General features: G+C 42.8%; 1 protein-coding gene across 1 annotated transcript; it reads left to right on the top strand.

Moving 5' to 3' along the window:
* The first annotated feature begins 312 nt into the window (after positions 1-312).
* AP3M1 (adaptor related protein complex 3 subunit mu 1) lies at positions 313-20,083 on the top strand. Its single transcript, XM_075717811.1, has 9 exons — positions 313-343; positions 9,118-9,393; positions 10,066-10,237; positions 12,581-12,718; positions 14,710-14,795; positions 15,178-15,311; positions 15,971-16,178; positions 17,584-17,728; positions 19,040-20,083. The coding sequence occupies exons 2-9, from the start codon at positions 9,121-9,123 to the stop codon at positions 19,138-19,140; spliced, it is 1,257 nt and encodes a 418-aa protein (XP_075573926.1). The 5' UTR covers positions 313-343; positions 9,118-9,120; the 3' UTR covers positions 19,141-20,083.
* The last annotated feature ends 350 nt before the right edge of the window (positions 20,084-20,433 follow it).

Here is a 20,433-nt window from a genome sequence, read left to right as displayed (position 1 = left end):
GGCGGGCGGCCGTGCCGGGCGCCTGACGGGGAGGGGAGGCGAGGCCGCGCCGCCCGCCGCTCCAGCCCAGCGGTGCGCCGCCGCGCCGCCCGCCCGGCCGTCCTTAGCGCCCCGAGGCAGCCCCCGTGCCCTGCCCGCCGCCGAGGCCGAGGGGGCGCGGCGGGCCTGGCCGCGGCGGCGGGGCCGGGGGGGGCGCCCGTTATTCGCCGCTCAGCGCAGGCAGCGCCCCGGCCGCCTGCGCCTCCGCCGGGGGGCGGCCCCGCGCGCTGCCGGGCCTCGCCGCCATCTTGGCCGCTGCCCCGGGAGCGGGACGGGCCGAGCGGGCCGCACCGGGCCGGGGGAGGTACGTGGGGCCGGGGGCGGGGGGCCCGGGCCGCTGAGGGAGGCCTCACCGGGGGGGGCGTCGGTTTCCGGCGTCGGGGGAAGCGGCCGCCGTCGCGGCGGGGCGGGCCCGGCCTCGGCGGCAGCCGCGGGACCCCCGCCCGGCGGGAGCCGCCTGCGCCCGGCCCCGTGGGCAGCCGGCTGCTCCGGGCGGCTGGAGTCGGACGGGGGTGACCTCCCCGTCAGCGGCGGTAGCGGGAGGCTGCCCCGTAAATCCCAGACTTCCCGTTTTACCGGCGTCCGTTTCCGTTGTTCGGTGCCCATTTAAATACGAAATTATTTCCGTGTTTGAATAAAGCCCTTGTTTTTCTGGGCTCTGGTGCTGGAGCGGGGGCCCGGCCGGCGCCCGGCAGAGCCGTGGGCCTGGGGGGGCTCGGCGTGGGGCCGCCTTCTGCCCTGGGCTCTCCCCCGAGCGGTACCCCAGCCCCAGGGGCGTCCACACAGGTTACTCCAGAACCATAGGCAGTGATGAGAAGCAGGGACTGTGCCCAGGGAGGTAATTTAGTGTGTTTTTTCGGGGGGATGGCACAGGGCCTGCGGGAGGGGTGATGCAGGAACGGCCATTCAGGGCGATGTGCAAAACCTGCAGCAAAGCCACACCGGGAGGGGCGGGGGGGGCTGCAGGAGGGGTAGCACCCAGGTCGCTCACCTGGATCTTCCTTCAGCAGCATTCCTGCAAACGCGGTGGTTCTGGTCGTGCTGTACTTGCTTAATTAGCAAGGGGCCCTGTGAGTGTAGATTTGCATAATATGTGCTGGAAATTAATCCAGTATCATCCACCGCTGCACATTGCACATCGCTTCTGCCCTGTTCAGTACCTACCAGGGTAATTGAGTGGAGGTTGTCGCTTCTTTTGTTTCAGTGCTCATCTGCTTTGAAGTAGCAATGCACTTCCCATCTTTTCAGTATGATGAGTGATTTGGACCTATTAGATGTCGATCAGACGGGAGGAATAACATCACCGTTAAATGCAGCTATTGTATAAACAACCAGGCAAAAAATCATACTTGAATAATGAAAATTTGTGTTCATAGAAGGCAGACTGCAGTATGGGAGAGGAAAAGCTATTTTGCGAGAAAAGCACAAGCAAATTAAATTACTCATGCGAGAGGTAGAATGATGGAAGCTATGTTTTACAAAAGAACTGACTATGCCAACCATGAAACTGATTCAGCTGGCAGTTCCCAGCAGGTTTGAATGTACATAGCTTCTCATTTATTTAAAAAAAAATCTGAAAGGTATTTCACTGTAAATGTCTAGGATTTAATCTGTGGTGTGTTAGTTGCTAACTCAAAAACACAAGCACACCTGGTTTTGGAGAAAAACAAAAATGGGACGAGCAGATTCTTTCCTGTCTGTGTGCACGTACCTGAAAATACCTTGCAGATCGCAAATTAAACATTAAGACCACTCCACACCCTTTAGTGGTTAATTTTGCTGTCCTTGTCCAGAAATCAAATTTCCTGTTGTGCAAAATAGCTATGCACCAGCTATGCACCAGCTAAGTCCCAGTTGCTCTTTCAAACAAAGCTCTCCTTACAAGCGGTTCTGCATTAAGAATCTTAAATAGAAACATTGTCATGAGGATTCATGAAAGAGAAATTTAAGTCCTTGAGGTAGAGAGGTCTGAACAGCAGGTGACAAGTGGCAGCTGTACTTCATGGCTGCAGTAATGGGAAGAAACCAAATTAAACCTTTTCAAAAGGTTAAGTTCCTTCCTCTTATTTCCCTTTTATTTTTCCCCAACTTACAGCTTCCATATAGCTTTCAAAACTTAGTTAATCTACAGAAAATAAGTGAAATCTTTTTTATGCTTATTCAGTGTAAGGCATGAGAGGCTGCTTTTTAACAGGAACTTCTTAGAAGATTCTTTAAGACTTAGTATTCAGGAGACTGATTTTATTCATATAGGATGGAAGAATGGAAAGAATGCCACTCTGCTCTCTTCTCATGGAAGAGAAGGGAAGTAAAAACGGTTATATGCCTTCTTTCTACTATCTGCATTTAGCCTAGTTGTGGCAGAGTGCAGACACATTAGTAAGAACTGTCATTTACAGCAGGGTTCCAGTGATACTTGTTGGCTCTGATCTAGTATTTCAGTAGTGCATGGCTCAGCTCTTTGGCACTGTGCTTGTCCTTTCTGGAACCTCAAGTGCCTCTTAAAATAGAGCCTGTGAAAAAGAGCAGTATAAAGCTGGTAGCACTGTTGTTCCGGCCCGTCAGACTTACTGGAGCAGTGAATTGGGAGAGCATGATGGAAAACATCTTCCCAAAGAATACTGAGACGAGTTTTTTATGTCCTTTGATTGGATCCTGCTGCCTTGGCCGTTCAGAGTTCTCTATGGTTTGGCTGGAATATTAGCCTAATTATCAGTCTGTTCCTGGAAATCTCATTGACAGTAGAAGCGTGACAAGATATTCACCTTACCTGTGTCCATTTGGTCCTCTCTATCTATTCAGTACTGCTTTCAGAGAGTGAATTTCTTAAGTGGTCCCTTAGTAGTCCTGAAGCGGCTGATTCGGATGTAAATTGTGTTAGAAATGTTCCATCTTCATGTAAAAATGTAGTTTTAGCAATTAATTTTTAATTGTTTCGGTGGTTTTTTTTTTCCTGAGAAACTCTTGCTTTTTCAGCTTTTACAGTCAAGCTTTCTGTTCTTGCAGGTCCCAAAGGGAACTGCAGTTATTCAGATCTAATATTGTTCGATTATTCAGGATCTAATATTGTTCTTTTGGCAAGAGATGGAATTATCTTGCCAGCAGTTAGAAAATTTATACTGGAACTAAATTGAACAGAGGCGCCGTGCAAATGTATTATTGGAAAGCTCATCAGTCAGTAGATGAAATGCTGCACAAATTCTTATGCAGGCTGTGATTGTTATTGGTAAAAGCATGGAGGAAGTTGGAAATCTTGTATAGATACCAAACACTGATTTAAGACAACTTCAAAGTATTCTCGAAGCACTACTTTCTTCTAAAAATCATTCCAGAAAGTTACTAACATTGCTTTAAATGAGAGTAAAGATAAATAAATGTATACTGAGCATCTGGGAAGCAAAGTGTTTAGTCTTTAATAGGGATGATCTTGCTGGTAAAATATGCATCTGAGTAGTTGTACAGACACAAGCATGTCGTGGTGGTTAAGATAGAGTTGATTTGATTTGGGGAGTTTTGCTTGACTAACAGAGGAACACCAGGCAGTTCTTAAGAAGGGCTGCAAAAATGTTCTTACTTTAATGTGCAGATACCTAAGCTGTGGGAATCTTACAAGTAAAAAGGTTATTGACACTTGAGCAGCAGCAGGAAGACACGCTAACAATGATAGGAGCCTTACAAAAACTGTGAAATTACAGAACACTCACATTTTAGTAAGATCTGAGACTTCCAGGTGTATCAGTTTGAATCACAACTTCTAATGCGGTGTCAGGGTTTGTCCAGCCAGTTATACATATGTTCAGAGCTGCCATGTTGGCTGTCTTGAAAATGTCGTTGAAGTATTTAATAGGACTTCTCTTCATTAGGTTTGCTGTTTTAAGAGCCAGTGAATAGGGTTGGGGAGGTGGGGAGCAAAGGTCGTCTAGTTTTGCCACATCTGTGAGACATTTGTGACACATCTTGAATTTACAGGAAAAAGCTGAACTACCGACCAGCTAGTTGTGACAAAAATATTAGCTTTAAAACAGAAATAGAACTGCCTATCTTAGCTTATTTGTTTCTCCGGATTACTTTAAGCATTTGATTACTTTCCATTTGCTTGTCACTAGAACTTCATTTGCACAAATACATAACAGAGGCTCAGACAGTCCACCCCGACTAATCCTTCCGCCCTTCAGAGCAGCTATGCCAAATGCAGGGAACATGGAAGCTGTGGAATACTTTCCCAGTGATGGTCCCATTTTGAGTCGTTTTCAGTAATTATTACTAGCTCTAAAGGGCATTGCAGAGGTCAGCGATAAATTCCTCACTTCCTGGTTTTCAGAGCTTTGACTGTAACTCAGTGTTATGGAAAAGCAGCTGTAACAGTATTTCTGCATTAATTACATTTTAGAGTATTTAATTGTAGCTAAGGACAAGCATGTGCAATCAGTCTTTTTCCCGTGCTCGCAGCCTCTCCCTCTTGCCAATGAGCTCCACTTTTGTCTTGTGAGCCTGCTGTGACTTCAGCCCAGATGTTTCTCTGCCAAGAGACTGAAAAAGCAGTAACATTGCAAAATCCAGATTTAGTCAAAAGAAAGCATACAGACTTGGAAGCAGCGTATTGAAGGCGCCTTGGTTAAAATATTTAAAATATTTAGTTCTTCTGTGAGGACTTCAAATTCTGGTAGGATAGAAATGACTACAAAGAATCAGGTGGAGTTTCGTGTGTCAGAGCAAGGATGGGAAGTCTGTGAGAAGAAGTTGCAAAACCTGTGCTGGGCTGCTGGTTGCTGCAGTGCCTGTAAGATGACTTCCGTCAGGCAGTAGTGTGGAAGGCTGTCAGCCTACTAAAAATGAACCTGAATGGCTTGCTCTGGACTGTGGATGCAAATACTAATCCATGTATGTCTTCAGTCTGCTTCTTAGGTAGGCCTAAAAGCAGAGAGATGGGAGCCATGTCCTTTTGAAATAGTCCTGGAAGCGCACCTTCAGTATTTTACATAGAGTGGTTTTATGCTGCCATCTCAAAGTGGTGTATGTGCACGCTGCTGCACAGGTACTCTCATGATTCGTAAATTTTGGTGGTATGCTTTTGCTGTTGGTTTTTTTAAACTTTGGAACATTGATTCAAGACCTTTACCCTCAAAGTGTCGCAGCTCTTAACATGCTTTGCTGTTTGGCCACAAGTATTAACTTGACCTGTTGGTGTGAGGAATCTTACTGCTACTAGATTGATTGCTTATGTTGAGCATTTTTTAATCTTTTTTTCTTTGCAAATCTAATGGTCTGATGAGACAGAAGAAGGTAGGGTATTGAGAAATGAATTCAGGGATGTCTACGTGTCTGAAACGAAATCTGGCACTCAAAAAATAGAGTAGCAGGGAAATCTGCAGTATTGGGAACACTGTAAGTAATTTTGGTTAAATAATAGCTTACATAAGATATTTTTGTAGTAGTACCAGTTGTAAGATACCCAACATGAAATCCATCTTTAATTGGCTGGTGCCAATTGTTTGATAGTGTGTGGGATAAATCAAATGACTTAGTCTTGTGTATGATAGACTGATGTCCTCGCTGCTGTACGAGCTTCTTTGCTACAGTCAGCCCTGGCAGAGGGAAGCATCCAAACTGCGCTGCCCATTGACTGGTAGGGCAGGCCTTGTGCCCGTGAGTCTGCCTGCTCTGTGCTTAAGCTGCAAGGAGAGAGCTTGGATTTTCCAGAGCACTCTAAATTAGTGTACTGCTGAAACTTGTGAAGGAGGAAAGGAATATGTGAGGGGTTTTGGAGGAAACTCTTATGCTAGAAGCAAAAACATTATGTATCATGGGAAATCCTGTAATCCTTATCTTCCTACCCAGAAGATAGATAGGGTAGGCAGCTAGGTGGGATTTTACTGCTCAGTTTCCACAGATACTGTAAAGCTATAATCTGCCAAGAATGGTCCCCTGGATCAGCTTGCTACTCCAATTCACCATGAGGCCACACAAACACTCATATGAACACAGCTGGTACCTGGGCAGCCTGGGGCAGATGAGTGAACAGGGGCAGTGTTTCAACACTACCACCCTTTCTGGCTACCCGTGCCCTCCCTCAATTGCATACCAAGTCATGGTCTAATATCCTAAGTGGAACTTACGGCGAAAGAAGAGGCCTTGCTAACACAGCCATTTTGTGCGCCAGGAGCTTGCTGTGGGCACAGTAGAATGAAGTTACTGTGTTTAGGGCCTGCTGCACTGCTGTGCTTGTTACAAGTATATCGTGACAAATGCAGTCGTTTCTGCTCAATAGAATCTGTATGAACGTTAACAGCAGGACAACTGCTAGGCCTTAAAAACACTCTGTCACACGGATCCCATACACTATGTCAGAGTATCGTCCGAAGCTGCCTGCAGTCCAGCATAGCTTCTCCACAGTGGGCTGTAGGTCAAGTCCTCTGGAAATGGAGTCTTACTGGTGCTGCTTGTACTGAAACTCTCCTATGCAGCTTTGTGTGCATTTACGAGGAATTGGGTTTTATATTTGTTAACAGATATGCTATTGTATCCATATTAAAATGTACAGAGGACTGTTCTAAGCTTTATAGCTGATCACCTTCATATGTTTGGTCTGCCTTGGTGTGGAACAATACTGACATTCAGTGGTTGATTATACTTGCCACCGCTGTGTGACTATCCAGGAGATTTTGGAGGGTTTTAATGTTCAGTGCTGGCTGTATTCAGAGCATGTTTAGTTAAACTGGATTAAAGCAATTGCGTCGAGGCTTCTTTATAAGAATGCTGTGCTCATAGTATTAAAATTGCCTGGTTTTTTAACAAACTAAATTAGAGATTAGTTTGGTCCAGGAGAGATGCAGTAGAAACACACAATAACACTTTATAGCTTTGTTTCCTTTCCCACTCTTCAGCAACTTGGCAATCACCGTTTCCAAAAGAACCTCCTCTTATATACGGTGTTGGCTTAATTGGATTTTTCTGTCCACATTTTGACTATTGGTCTTTTTGTGTCTACCACCAAAGACAGTGTGCTCTTCACAGGAGGTATCCAAGACCTGGCAAGGCCCCAGTGAAGATGAGCACATTGCTGTCATGCATGTGAAGGAGCAGCTGGAGTTTTGAATTTGAAAAGCTGGATCTTGGCTCCCTTCCCACATCTGCTGACTTAGGTGGAGAGAAATAGCATGCTAACTACCTTCTTCAGTAGTCCTTTTTCACCTTCTCTGGTGAGCTTTGGAAGACAGGCTTTGTTTTGTCGAGATCTGCAGGGCCAGACCATTTTTCAGTGTTACAAAGTGTGTTGGGAGGTCAGCCTAGTACTCTGGGCAATTTAGATTCAGACACAGCAAGAAGAGCTCATTCTGGATGGAGCTAAGTGCTTATTCCAGTATTTTGGAATCAGGCTTAATCATACAGTGTTTAGACTCCTTAATATCTCTGTGGGACTGGGCCATTTACATCTAGATACTTCTGTGCCGTCTTCACATTTGTGTGCCAGAGTTAACATTAGTGAAGGAGCAAATTTTATCTGCATTTTATGGATGATCCTGGCTAAACATCCTAATATTAATGAAAGATATGGTAGGGTTTTGGTACATGTGTTTGGCTTCTCTTGAACATGCAGACTTGATGGTGGTCTTCCTGTTTCAAGGTGTGGACACCCAGTGCTGTTTGGTCTCTTCCCAGTCATGTTTGAATTCCTCCAAAGGCTAAATAAACTTCGGTTCAGGATGTCTCCATTGCTATCATCTGCCCATTTCTACCACCTCCTCTCTGTGCCAGCTGTAGCACGCTCTGGCAATGTAATAACTTGTATCAGGAAGCTGATCTAACCAGAAACTCCTTTTCTGGGTCAATTTATGACTGGACCAGTTCCCTGATATAGGTAATTGCAGAGCCACAGACCTGCTCAAATCAGTGCCTAGAAGGCAAAAGGGATGAATAGCCTGTGGCAGGGGCAGCTTCTTCAACTACAGAATAAATTTATGCAGGATATAAGTACCAGGTTAACTTCACCATGAGGAGCCAGTGCTTGAGTTACAATTTGTTTGTTTTGTTTTCTAAGCCCGAGTTTAAACTTGGACCTTATTTTTGTCAGAGGATGGTTATGCTCCACGTCAGCCAAAGCATTATATCTGTCTGATGTGAAGGATAAAGAGATAAACTGAAGTCTGATAACATTTGTCTCTTCTATAGATGTGGAGAAAATAGTTTATTCACTTCATTTGAATCAACAACTTTGTTCACTTGTTATCTCATTGAAAGTTGAGAAATAGACTGGGAATTAGTTTTAAAAAAAGGCAGATAAGCTTCTTGTTCCATGAATAAAATGAAGGATCAGTGGCTGAGGCGTATTATTTGTAAATCTTTAAAGTTACAAGAAAAAAGTTACATTCCTTATCTGTAGTTCATACTCTCCTTTTTCATGAGTGAGTTAGTTTTTAAATGTAAAACATTTTATGTAAACATATTTCGTCTGTGTTAAGCACATTTGAGTCAATTTTATTCATTAAACCAGATTTAAACTCCGGGTCTTGTGTACTTTTAATGAATTCCAACCCTTTATCCAAGTGCAGCTTGGCATAGATCATAAGTAAAAGACTAATCAGCCAGCAAATAAACACTTTTCTAGTTCAGTAGCTGAAAGCTGACAAGCTAAAGAGCTGTATCTTTAAGGTACTGCAGTTCTTAGTTATGTGTGTAAATGTTACGCAAACTCCTCTGCCATAGGAAACTTTATGTATAAGTTACCCTTACACACTGCCAAACATGTTTAAGTGAGTGCCAACTCATGAGAGTTAGCTTTTCTTTAAGAAATAAACTACAAATACCAAATAGGGATGAAAGTGGAAATCAAGGGTGCTAGCTTCTTGCTTGCACTGTGATAGATGTTAGCGACTTAATCCACCGTGAAATATTTTGTGGTGGAACATTCCTCTAAATAAAGAAAACGCAATTTAAAGAAAAGCAGCAAAGCAGTTCTTAAATTCACAGTGCACGTTAATAAAGAATAACCGTTGTAAGAAAGGGAATCTGGGAAAAGAAATAATGTCAATCGTCATATCCTTTTGTTTATTTTAACTTCTTTGAATGTGTTTCCAACAGAAAATGATCCACAGCCTGTTTCTTATAAACTGTTCTGGTGATATATTCTTGGAGAAGCACTGGAAGAGCGTTGTGAGCCAATCTGTGTGTGATTATTTCTTTGAAGCTCAGGAGAAAGCAATCGATGTTGAGAATGTGCCTCCTGTCATCTCAACGCCACATCACTACCTCATCAGCATCTATCGGGATAAAATCTTCTTTGTGTCTGTCATACAGACAGAAGTGCCACCACTCTTTGTAATTGAATTTCTACACAGAGTAGCAGATACTTTCCAGGTCTGTCACCATTAAATAATTTTAAAATTGAAATAATTCCAAGGGAATTTCCCCTTTGCAATTTTTAAGTCACACACTGGTTTATAGAGTACGAAGTAAAAGAAGGTATATTTTGTGTATTCATTTGATTTATTAGGTACCAGTGCATATGCACTAAAACCCAAATCCCACTTTGTAAATGCTGTCTTTTTTCTGTAAGCTTTCGTACTGTTCATGTTATATAGATGAACAAGAAGGAGATGCAGTCATGAAGCACTCTGTAGGGATGAAAGAGATGCGAAGCGTGAGTCAGTTTTCAACCTGTTTCACAGATACTGTAAATAAAGGAATCTCTGTGAAGATTGGACATTGCCAAAAGATACTTTCCTTATTTTACAAGTGTTCTAACTGAAGATGTGTTAATGTTCACAAGTGGGAGAACCTTTGGGGCATACATACTAGATAACCGGATTACATTAATTTCACTGTTCACGCTGTCTTTATTTCGAATTAGATGATAAATGTAACCTTAACATATGATGCAATCAGACTGTAGAAGTAGCTAGTCAGTTTAGGCACTAAAATTCCTTCATATATTGGAGGGTTTCTGTAAGCAAAAAAAACCAAACAAACTTTGGAAAGCATTTTAACAGGAATAAAAATCCTCTCCTCTGTAATCTCTGATTTGTTTAGGATTACTTCGGTGAATGTTCTGAGACTGCAATTAAGGACAATGTAGTTATTGTGTATGAACTTCTAGAAGAAATGTTAGACAATGGCTTTCCACTGGCAACAGAATCCAATATATTGAAGGAGCTGATTAAGCCTCCCACGATTTTGCGCTCCGTTGTCAACTCCATCACAGGTATGAAAATAATTTTCAGTGGTGGCTGGCTGCTTAAAAACAAAGCCCCATCATGCTTCATAGCTGAAAAATAGTATCATATTGGTGTGAATCTGTAAGGTGAGGCCACTGTCTTGCCACTTCTCACAATTAAGAGTTGAATAAAAGCAGCTTCCTCCTTATTTGCAATTTATGCCTGGCCCCTTTGATATTCCCAGTGGCACTGTCTGGTCCAGCCACAGCTGCCGAAGTCCCTCAGGAATAGCAGTTCCCAGCACAGACAGCACGTACTGGAGACAGGTGCTCTGGGATTGGTACAGAGCTAGCCCCAAGCCTTGAATAACTGAGCGGCACTGGAGAAGGTTAGGCATTTTATAAGAAATCGTTATGGAAAGGTATATAACAGATAGCTAATAAATCTTTGCTGGCTGGGAACAGATAGCATGAAGGGAAGCAAATAGCCTGTCCTCGGCCTCCTCCCCGCCCCCACCATCTCCAGCATCCGTCAAGTTCAGAGTTGGTTTCAGGCTGTTGTAAATGGGTATGTCTTGCACTGACAGAGCCAAATGTCTGTCAGCTGAGCTGGTGGAATCTGCTTGTCTGGCAACCAAGTGCAAGGGAGGTATGCCATGAGGTGTCACATTGGGGTCAGAGCTATGCGAGATGTTTGCCTGTACATTGTGTTAGAGAAGGGTAGTAGGTGGGCTGCAGGGCCACACAGAGGTAGTGCTCAGAGGAGCTGGTCTTTGAGGTAGCACATGGGGTTTAATCTTTGAGTATAAAAATCTCATCAGTTTTAATTTCTGGGTTTTGGTTGGGTTTTTTTAAGTGTGGTTTTCGATGGTAGTAGTTATACTTATGAAAAATATCTATGATGTTAATGGACTAGATGCACCACTGTAAGGGGAATTAAGACTCCTGAAGCCAAGGGTTGCAGCATCAAATCCTCTTGCTTTATCTGAAGTCTTATTAGAATTCCCTAGGAGCCTAAAGCGCCTGCCCAGGGCAGCCTGTGTCTTGTCACTGTCAACAGCTCAGTGCTGAGCGGGTGGGAAGCGGCGGCCTGAGAGCCCTCCCGCCTGCCTGGCCTGGCAGCCCAGCCTGCGTAGTGCTGCTGCACCCTGCAAGGCTGCTGAGGGACACAAGGCGTGGACACGGCAACTGCTCTCCTTCAGAGATGCAGTGGGAGTGAGGAGATGGTTGCAACTCTTGCCCCATGTATAATAGCACCAGGGTGGACTTTAGGGAGGTTTTTTTCTGTGTGAGTTATTTTACTAGCTCAAAAGAATGAAAACTTCTGTTTTCTGCCTGCTAGGAGAGGGTCTACCCAGCAGATTGTGTACTAATGCTAACCACTGGCCTCCAGCCTCTCAGTGGAGCTGTCTCATGCGTCAGGACACGCTACCACATTCATTGTGCTAACGGGCACAAGCAAGTGTGAGCTGGGCCCTGTCCTGAGACCTACTTCTAGCAGAGGAAGTTGTTTCCAGTATACTGGGATTCCAAGATCAGACACCTAAGCCCCAGAAGTGATAAGATTTTTTTTTTTTTTTTTTTTAAAGAATCATCATTTTACTTTATAACTAGGTAGCTCAGGAAGCCCTTTTCTCACACTGGGTGGTATTAAGGACCAGGAACCGAGGGTGACAGCAAGGCAGGCAGTGGCATCACTGTGAAGGAGCCCAGAAGTTGAGCCAACAGGTCAGGGTCAGGATCGGGATAAGATGATAACAGATAACATCTACAGCTCAGTGATTGCCAGGGAAGTCCATCATGAGGAGACAGGTCAAGCCAGAAAGTCAAGTCTATGGGCAGGGTCTGGATCGATTTGGCACATGGTCAGGCGTAGATGTGGCTGTCATGTTGCTGCAAAGCAGCTCAGGTGGGTACCAAGGGTGAGAGCCTCAGGCTAACAACGGCTCTCAAGCAAAGGGAACGGGAGCCCTCCCTAAGGCTTCTTCCAGGTCTTTCTTCATAACAACTCTTATCAGTAAATCAGCCCTGAAGTCAGCCAGCTAAAACTCATAGCAGAAAGGGGAAGTGTACTTAAGGCCCTCACAAGGAGCTATAGTGTCTTGAATTGTAGCGATGAAATCCTTCGCAGGATCTAGCCCCACATCTACTCCCACTCAAACCTCCTGCTGACTTGAGCCTTGTATTTTGCTGTGCAAAGTATAGTCTGAAAACCGTAAGTCTGGACACATCCTTAAAGTGCATTCACGTCACCTAATGAATGAAATTTTAGTGGTCCGGGTTCTAGTCTGCAGTTCTTGGGGGCAAATCTTGCTTTGATTCCTAATTTTGGCAGTTGAAACATTCCTTTTGCAATTAATTACTGATTTTGAGTTCCTTTTCATTTTTAAGGCAGTAGTAATGTGGGTGACACACTTCCCACTGGACAGTTGTCCAACATTCCTTGGCGCAGAGCAGGGGTAAAATACACAAACAATGAAGCCTATTTTGATGTCATTGAAGAAATTGATGCGATTATAGACAAATCAGGTAAGATGCCTTGCAAACTCATTTTTGTTTGTTGAATGTGTTTACATTTAGCTGCTAGTGTTTAGAGAGACTACAGTCCAACCACTCTTTTGCGTGTGTTTTATACACACGAATCTATATCTTAAATAGAAATATACAATTTAAAATGACATGCCCAAATGTACTTCTTCAGTTCATCTTAAAATAGCAATATGCTCTAGGCTGCTTCAGAAACATCTACAAGAAATAGTCTGTGCTTAGATGTTTTCTCTTTGTATATCGATTATCTCTTAAGAGGTATAAATGGAAAAAAATAGTTGAAGTTTTAAATGTGATAAGAAAACTACCTTCCATTGTTCCTGCCAGCAATTTACTGTAGTCCTCTTAGGCCCTCAAATGAGCAAGACAAAAGCTTTCTTCTGATAGCAAGACAAAACTTGGTGCAAAATAGCTGGACAGTGTTGTTTTCCTTAAATATAAACTAGAGCCAGGTATTATGAAGCATAATAATACTCCTTTCTTTTCTGTAAATGAAACATGATATCTTCAAATACAAAAATCTTTAACCTGAGATTTGACTCTGAGGAGGAATCTGATAACTTTTGTGTAAATGTTGCCAGTGCCAAGAAGTAGAAAAAATGAATCCAAGAAGAAAACTGCCATGCTGTGGACAGGAGCCTGCTGTTTTGTTCATTATTGGGGCCATAAGTTACTAAAGCTGAAGGCTGCACAGCACCATTTTGTGGTGGTATGGGACAGGAAGCAAATCTCTGTTTTCTTCATTCAGTGCTGCTGTTGTAGCAGTAGTCAACGTTGTTTTGGTTCCATACACCAATTTGACAAACGCTTTGGCCACCACTGAACTGGATAAAAATAAAACAGTCATAAATAGCTATTGTGCAGCTCTTACTGTTGCCATCTTGAAACTAAAAGAAGGTGGCAATCACAGTCAGAATGCCCTGACGGGTACTCTCCTAGCTCAATAGGATTCCCAAGAGTGGTATGAGTGCTTAGTCTGAGGAGTTATAATCAAGACCATGTTTGTATTTCTGTATGTATTTCAAGCCCAACCAGCGTCTGCTGAGTGTTTAAATTTCCTACCGAGGATCCGCTGCAGTAGTCATAGCAACTCTTTTCTGCTCTGATCCCTTGGGACTAGCAATCTTTCCTCCTAACCTTCACTAGGACTAAGAAGTAGATGAGGTTGCTCCCCTAGAATAGGGATGTTATCTTGTTTCATAGGGATACAGTTAACTGCTTTCATCTGAAACAGGATCCCTTCTTTTCAGGCAAAGTATTAACCCACAGTTTCTCCTTCCCCCTGACTAGATCAGCAATAGTTCCTACATATCTTCTAAAATAACCTTTGCTTGTAGGGCCAATTAGTCCAGAGTCCTGCTCATGCCTTTCTGTCCTTGTAGGGCGTTTAAGGAAATGAGCCTTTCCTGGGTAAGATGCTTGGTATTCTTGCTTTGGAGTTTGGGGTTTTTTGCTGTAGATTTATTTAACATCAGGATGAATATGATGTGTAAACCCACTGTTAAACAAGCCATGCTTGTGAAAGCCAAGGTTATCTGGAGCTTTATAGCACGAACTTACTGTGTTTTGATGTTGACTTTTTTGATGTGCTTCAACTTCCCTGCACCACTACACAATTTGCTAGTTTTCTGGAGACAGGGGATGGGGGTGAAAAAAAAGGAAGATTCAGAGCTTGTATATTCTGAAATTCTTGTTTGCTCATCGCTGGCAACGAGTTCAAGCACATCCAGTACAAGTCCTGTGTAACAACTGGCACAAGTATAATTAGCTGATTTGGGACAAGCTGTTTGCTCTGGCTCGTGTATTTTAGCAAACTGCCCAGGCCACAGGTAACTGGAATGACCTTTCCTATCTGTGCTTAGTGTGTTCTTGAGTGTTGTGCAAATGTCATCTGTGCCCTCTAGCTGCACTTCACGTTTGTTAGGCCCTTGATAATAATGTTAAGTGGTTTTTTTTTTTTTTTCCCCCCGCAGGTTCCACCGTCTTTGCAGAAATCCAAGGTGTTATTGATTCGTGTATTAAGCTCTCAGGAATGCCAGATCTTTCTCTTTCTTTCATGGTAAATTTAGCAAATATTTGGGAATTTTAATTGCTCAGGATTTATTTTTCTCAACGATGAGAGTTAAACAATTTTAAGAGCACAATCACTACTTCATGCGTTACAATATATGAAAAATAACATAACAAGTTTTGCATTATATTGTAGAAGTTGCTGCATTGGTCAGTAGTTGGAATGGCTTTTGTCTGTACATAAAAATACATGCACAGGAACTGCTGTACCAGGTCAGACCAGAAATCCATCTAGCTCCGTAACGTGTCTCAGATAATGGCTGGGAATGATACTTAGAGTCTAAGATACAGGAAGTGTGTAGAGTTCAGTAGCTAGTTCCAACTGCTGATACTTGATGAGATTTCACTTACCACTTTGCCACTACTTACAGAACCCACGGCTGCTGGATGACGTCAGCTTCCATCCATGTATTCGGTTCAAACGCTGGGAGTCTGAGAGAGTCCTTTCGTTTATTCCTCCCGATGGGAATTTCAGATTGATTTCCTACCGTGTCAGTTCACAAAAGTAGGTTTCCGTCTGGACACACTGGTTCTTCAGATATACCATCTGAGTAACTGCAGATTTTCCTTGTTACGGGGGGAATTTGCATTGTTGCCAAAATGCGTGTTCTCAGGTTTTGTCTCATCTGTTGCTCTGTCTGCACTAAAACAAGAAAACAGATTTTTCAATGAGCTGCTGATACTCAGCAATCATTTTGCAGTGGGATAAACTACACAACAGTAATATAGAGCGATTCGCTCCTGGTAATCATTGTTTCTGCTAGGTGCTTTGTGGCTAAGTCTCTGTATACATACTGATCTTCATAAAAAGAAAAAAGCAAAAAAGTCTAAGCTGCAGATATTTGCAAACTAATTCTGATTTCACTGGTGGCAGTTCTGAGAATTGGCTCAGTGAGATTACATTAAAAAAAAATAAAAAGATGGAGGGAAAGAGATTAGAACAAGTGATTTGGAAGAAAATCTTCCTTTCCTGTGATTTCTCTGCTAATAAAAATCACTTCAGCAATGATGTTGAAGAGCTGAGTATCACTTTTCACTGTTGAAACAAAGTGGCTCTAACTTGAATACCTGCCAGAAACACAAGATCTATTTACAAGACAGAGCTTTGTTTTCTTGAGCAGAGAAGTAGCCAGGATGCATTCAGCTGCTGTCTTCTCTTTTCAGCTTGGTGGCAATTCCTGTATATGTGAAACACATGATCAGTTTTAAGGAAAACAGTTCTTCAGGAAGATTTGATGTTACCATTGGACCAAAACAGAATATGGGGAAAACAGTAGAAGGAGTTGTCATGACAGTTCACATGCCAAAGGCCGTACTTAATATGAACCTCACTGCTACACAAGGCAGCTATACGTTTGACCCAGTTACTAAAGTAAGTTTTTTTTTTTTATTTAAATATCTAAGATGACATTAGAACAAGTCATACATATTGCAGAGCGCTGGAGCGGTGTTCCACACTTAGCAGAAAACTCTCCCTTTAGCGTATGTTTATGAATTAAAATCTTCTCTATATAATTTACTTCTTCAAACCTAGATACACACTAGTTGTGATTTGTGGTTTTATCAGTCTCCTTTCCCTTTCCTTCCCCTCTCTTTTCCCTTGCTCCTTCACCCCCCTAATATTTTTCTTTAGTGGATGCAGCAGGATTTTGCTGGTGGTTTCAGCTATGGTATATTTTGCAATCTATGTTCTTTAAAACATACTTACCTGGAGAAGATGCAGTAGACTTGAAAATAGGTAGCCAGAAAAACAGGGAGCAGGAGATGAGGAAAAAAACTCTCCCAAAAGATCTGCCTGAAGACACACAGGAAGGAAAACAAAGGGTCTGAAAACTGTATCTTGGGAGTCCTGCTTTCTTGCCTCTGAGCTGGGGTTTGAGACCTAAATTTCCTGAAGCTCCTGAAGCTTTTTAGTACCCAGGAACCATTTTGCTGAAATGCAGCCTGAGTCAAACCATTCTGCTGGCTCTAACTCCCTGCTCTGAGCTTTCTGCTGCCCTTGGAATATCTCAGTCGGCAACTGATTTGAATTGTAAGTGAAAGCTCTCCAAGTAACACTCTGTTTCAAAAAGAACAGACCTTGATCTTTTAAAAACAAAAATATCAACAAAAACACTTGCAGTCTCCTTTCCTCTCTGCAGAAATAAATTATAGTGGTTTTACCACGAGTTGGGATAACTAGGTGGATTGTAACTGCAAAAGTTTGTCAAATTAGGGAGAACTGACGTTTTTCTGCATGTATCAACAATTTTCATTTTTTTATGATAAGAACAAAAAAACCCCCCCTCTTGTGGGCACCTAGAGGGCCAACTTGATTCCATGTGTCTTCTTTAAAGTGTAAGAATCAATGGGAAACAAGTGACCCTTAGGAAAGTTACTCTAGCTTAGACATCTCCTTTTGCCAAGTGCCTTGCTCCTGTCCTCTTCATTCTCGTGTTTAAGTTCCTGCGACCTTTGTGCTGGTTATTCTCCTTGCTTCATGGATCTAGCTGACCCGAACTGACAACAGGAACAATCACCATTACTAAGGGAACAAGATGTATTAAGTGCACAGACTAACTAAGGAACGCTGACAGGGCAAAAGAAATGCTGGGACAGAAAAGACACCACACCTGCAGGAGCCTTAACTGTGCCATCTCCCAGCCAGTGGGCTAATTCTCAGGGCTACCAGGCTACTTTCTGTACCCAGCCTGCAAACTAACAGCTTGACGCAAACTTGACCTCAGAGGTCTCGTTTCCTACAAAGCTACTGCTACTGTTCTCTCTTTCCTGACAAGGTGTTAACGTGGGACGTTGGCAAAATTACCCCTCAGAAGCTACCAAACCTGAAGGGCATAGTGAACCTGCAGTCTGGGGCCGCCAAGCCAGAGGAGAATCCCAGTTTAAACATCCAGTTTAAGATACAACAGCTTGCAATTTCAGGTGAGTGGGTGGGTGTTAGGTGAAATTGGTGCTGACCGAATGAGTAGCAGTAGCAAATGAAGTGAGAAACTGTTAATCTTTTAACTGGAGATGCTGATCTGAAGTCAGCTTGGTCCAAAAAGGTAAAGTCTGATTTACCCAAACCTGACAGTTACCCTTGCTGGAAGACTCCCTTGCTGGGAATTGTGAATTCCCAGTTGTTTCACTTAAGAAAGACTGTGACGAGGGTACAGAAGAATGCATTTTTTTCTTTGTTGACTTGTGCATTAACCATGCAAATTTATCCTTTTAGTGAAGAGTGATGGATGATGATGTAGCATGCTGCTCTTGACTTGCTTTAGCCTTGTACCACTAAAGTCCTTTCTAGGGGTCAGAAAAACTCCATTAATTTTCAAGAATGCCCTTCTTACTCTTTCCTTCTGGAGCTGGTTAGTTTTTCATCTTCAAAGCAATCTGCAAGTAAAATCAAAATGAAGCCTAGAGTGTAAGTGCAGAAATAAAGTTAAAGCAAACAAGGCCTCAGTTTGCAAACAAATCACGCAAGTTATCCACGTGTAAAATGCTTCTGCAAGCAAGCTTTGCAGGATTAAAAGCCTAACAGAGCAAAGACTCACATTTGGAAGGGAGGAGGATGACTGAAGGGAGTGGATGAGAATTGGTGGTAGTACACGTAGTACCTTTCTAGGTAGGTACCCGGCTACGGTCCTTTTGCTTCCTTGACTACTTTGCTGAGTAAATAACAGTTAGTCCTTGTGTAAGAACAGAATCTTGCAGTTTCCTCTTGAATTTGCAACCCCCTAGTTTAAATCTAGCAAAACACAGTGGATCCAATGGCTGGATGCCAGAGATAACGGACCTGTGAGGAAGCAGGGGACAACCTAAAACTGCTAGGTAATTAATAGCTACTGGCATTCCTCAATGAATAGCAGAGGGATTGCTGGTCCTTGCAATTATGATTTAGAATGAAGAGAATTCCAAACTTGTCCTTTGTTTCATCTGCGTTACTGGAAATGAGCGCAGTGTACGGGAGCTGTGGCAGATAGACTCGTGTGTCCAGTAGTTCATCCCTTGGAAGGAGGATGTTGCCTCACTGAGTAGAGCAGACAAAAGCTGTTGCCTGGCCAGGGCAGCTATGAGGAGGTGACCAGAATGGTCTCTTCTGCTGTTTCAAACCAGATGAACTTGTGAAAGGAAGGAAGATCAGCTTCCTACCCGATCTTAACATGCTTCAAGAAAGCAGGACTTTTAAACAGACTGACGTGATTTCTAGCGTTCTGCTTTTAACTTTGTACTTGTTTTTGTCTTTTTCAGGATTGAAAGTGAATCGCCTAGACATGTATGGAGAAAAATACAAGCCTTTTAAAGGTGTCAAATATATTACAAAAGCAGGAAAATTCCAAGTCAGGACATGAGAAGATGCTCTACTTCCAAGAGGAAATTCCCCGTAAAAAAACTTGACTGCTTAGTGACTTATGTTGCTATTAATTAGGTGCCAATTAATTAATAGACACTGATTAGTTTGGGATCAAAGCATTTGTGCACAGCAGCTCTTAAAATGAAATCATAGCTTAGTTTTTCTTAATATGGCTTTAAAATAAGGTACTTTTTTTCTAATACACCTTCACTCTTTTTTTACTGAATTGTTGTGCTGGTGAATAGTTTGATATAGGTGATCCACAAAATGTCGCAAACACTACACTGCCAGTCTGATACTAAAGCCCGGAGGCCAAGCACATTATGAAGGCCAGCCAGGCCACTGGGAGAGTCTTGTGGTGGCACATTTTGCTGCTGCAGCCGCCTGCAAAGAAAGCTCAGCTATTCTCGCAGCCAGCTGCAAGCTGGCATTCCACAAAGCACCACGTAACCCCTTCAGAAATAGAGGAGCAGCGAGAGGGGCAGGGGTCCCACAGGGGCCTGGGACGTAGCACGTGTCACTCCTGAGAAAGAGCTTCTGATGAAGAAAAAAAGTAACGTCCTTGTTGTTTACAAGAAATGGCCTTTCTTAAGAAGCATTTGCCTTAATCAGCTTTCATTTGTGCCATCTGCAGATGAGCTGATAAAAATAACATTCTGCATTAAATCTGGGAGGTGATTGTTGCTTCAGTAATCCACTTTCTTGCCATTCAATCTCATCATCACCACCATTTTTTTTAAGAATACAGTTGCAGAGAGTAAGATCTATTTTTTATGTGAAGCCTTTGCTTTGATTTAGATGTTCCACTTGTTCGAAGTGGATGCCACCAGATTTGTGCCATGTGTACATTGGAGCGTAGCTTTTTAGATAGCACAGTAGAAGTGTCAAGTGTATTTAATGGTTGTGTGTTTTAATGTCATGAAATAAAGGGAACTCTACTGCAAATACCTCTTCTCTTGTGAAACGTTCCTGCTATTGTAAACTGTTCATGACACTTTTAGGCAGGAGACATCTGATACACAACTGAACGATGACTATTTGCTACATCTTTGCTGAACTTGATCCCTGTGCAGCTATTTAAGGTTTAGAAAAGGCATTTAAGAGCATGGCAGGTAAGCTCCCTGTCATATTTTTTATTTTTAAATGGAGAACAATTAATGTCTAGATAATGGTATTTCAAAGACAACAGTGATGATGCAAAGCTGACTAAATTTTTTCCTTATAAGCCAGCATAAACTTGTTATATCTGTAAACTGCTCCGTGCCCCACAGTACCTGTCAGTACGTTTGGG

Source organism: Pelecanus crispus, chromosome 10, assembly GCF_030463565.1.
Source record: "Pelecanus crispus isolate bPelCri1 chromosome 10, bPelCri1.pri, whole genome shotgun sequence".
Taxonomy (NCBI): domain Eukaryota; kingdom Metazoa; phylum Chordata; class Aves; order Pelecaniformes; family Pelecanidae; genus Pelecanus; species Pelecanus crispus.
This window is presented reverse-complemented; position numbering and strand designations above follow the sequence as displayed.

What these genes read in the sequence shown, in the direction of transcription:
- AP3M1 (XM_075717811.1), top strand. Translation starts at nt 9,121, where the DNA reads ATGATCCACAGCCTGTTTCTTATAAACTGTTCTGGTGATATATTCTTG. An exon ending in TGCGATTATAGACAAATCAG is followed by an intron (nt 12,719 to 14,709) that starts GTAAGATGCCTT and finishes TTCCCCCCGCAG; the next exon opens with GTTCCACCGTCTTTGCAGAA. An exon ending in ACAACAGCTTGCAATTTCAG is followed by an intron (nt 17,729 to 19,039) that starts GTGAGTGGGTGG and finishes TGTCTTTTTCAG; the next exon opens with GATTGAAAGTGAATCGCCTA.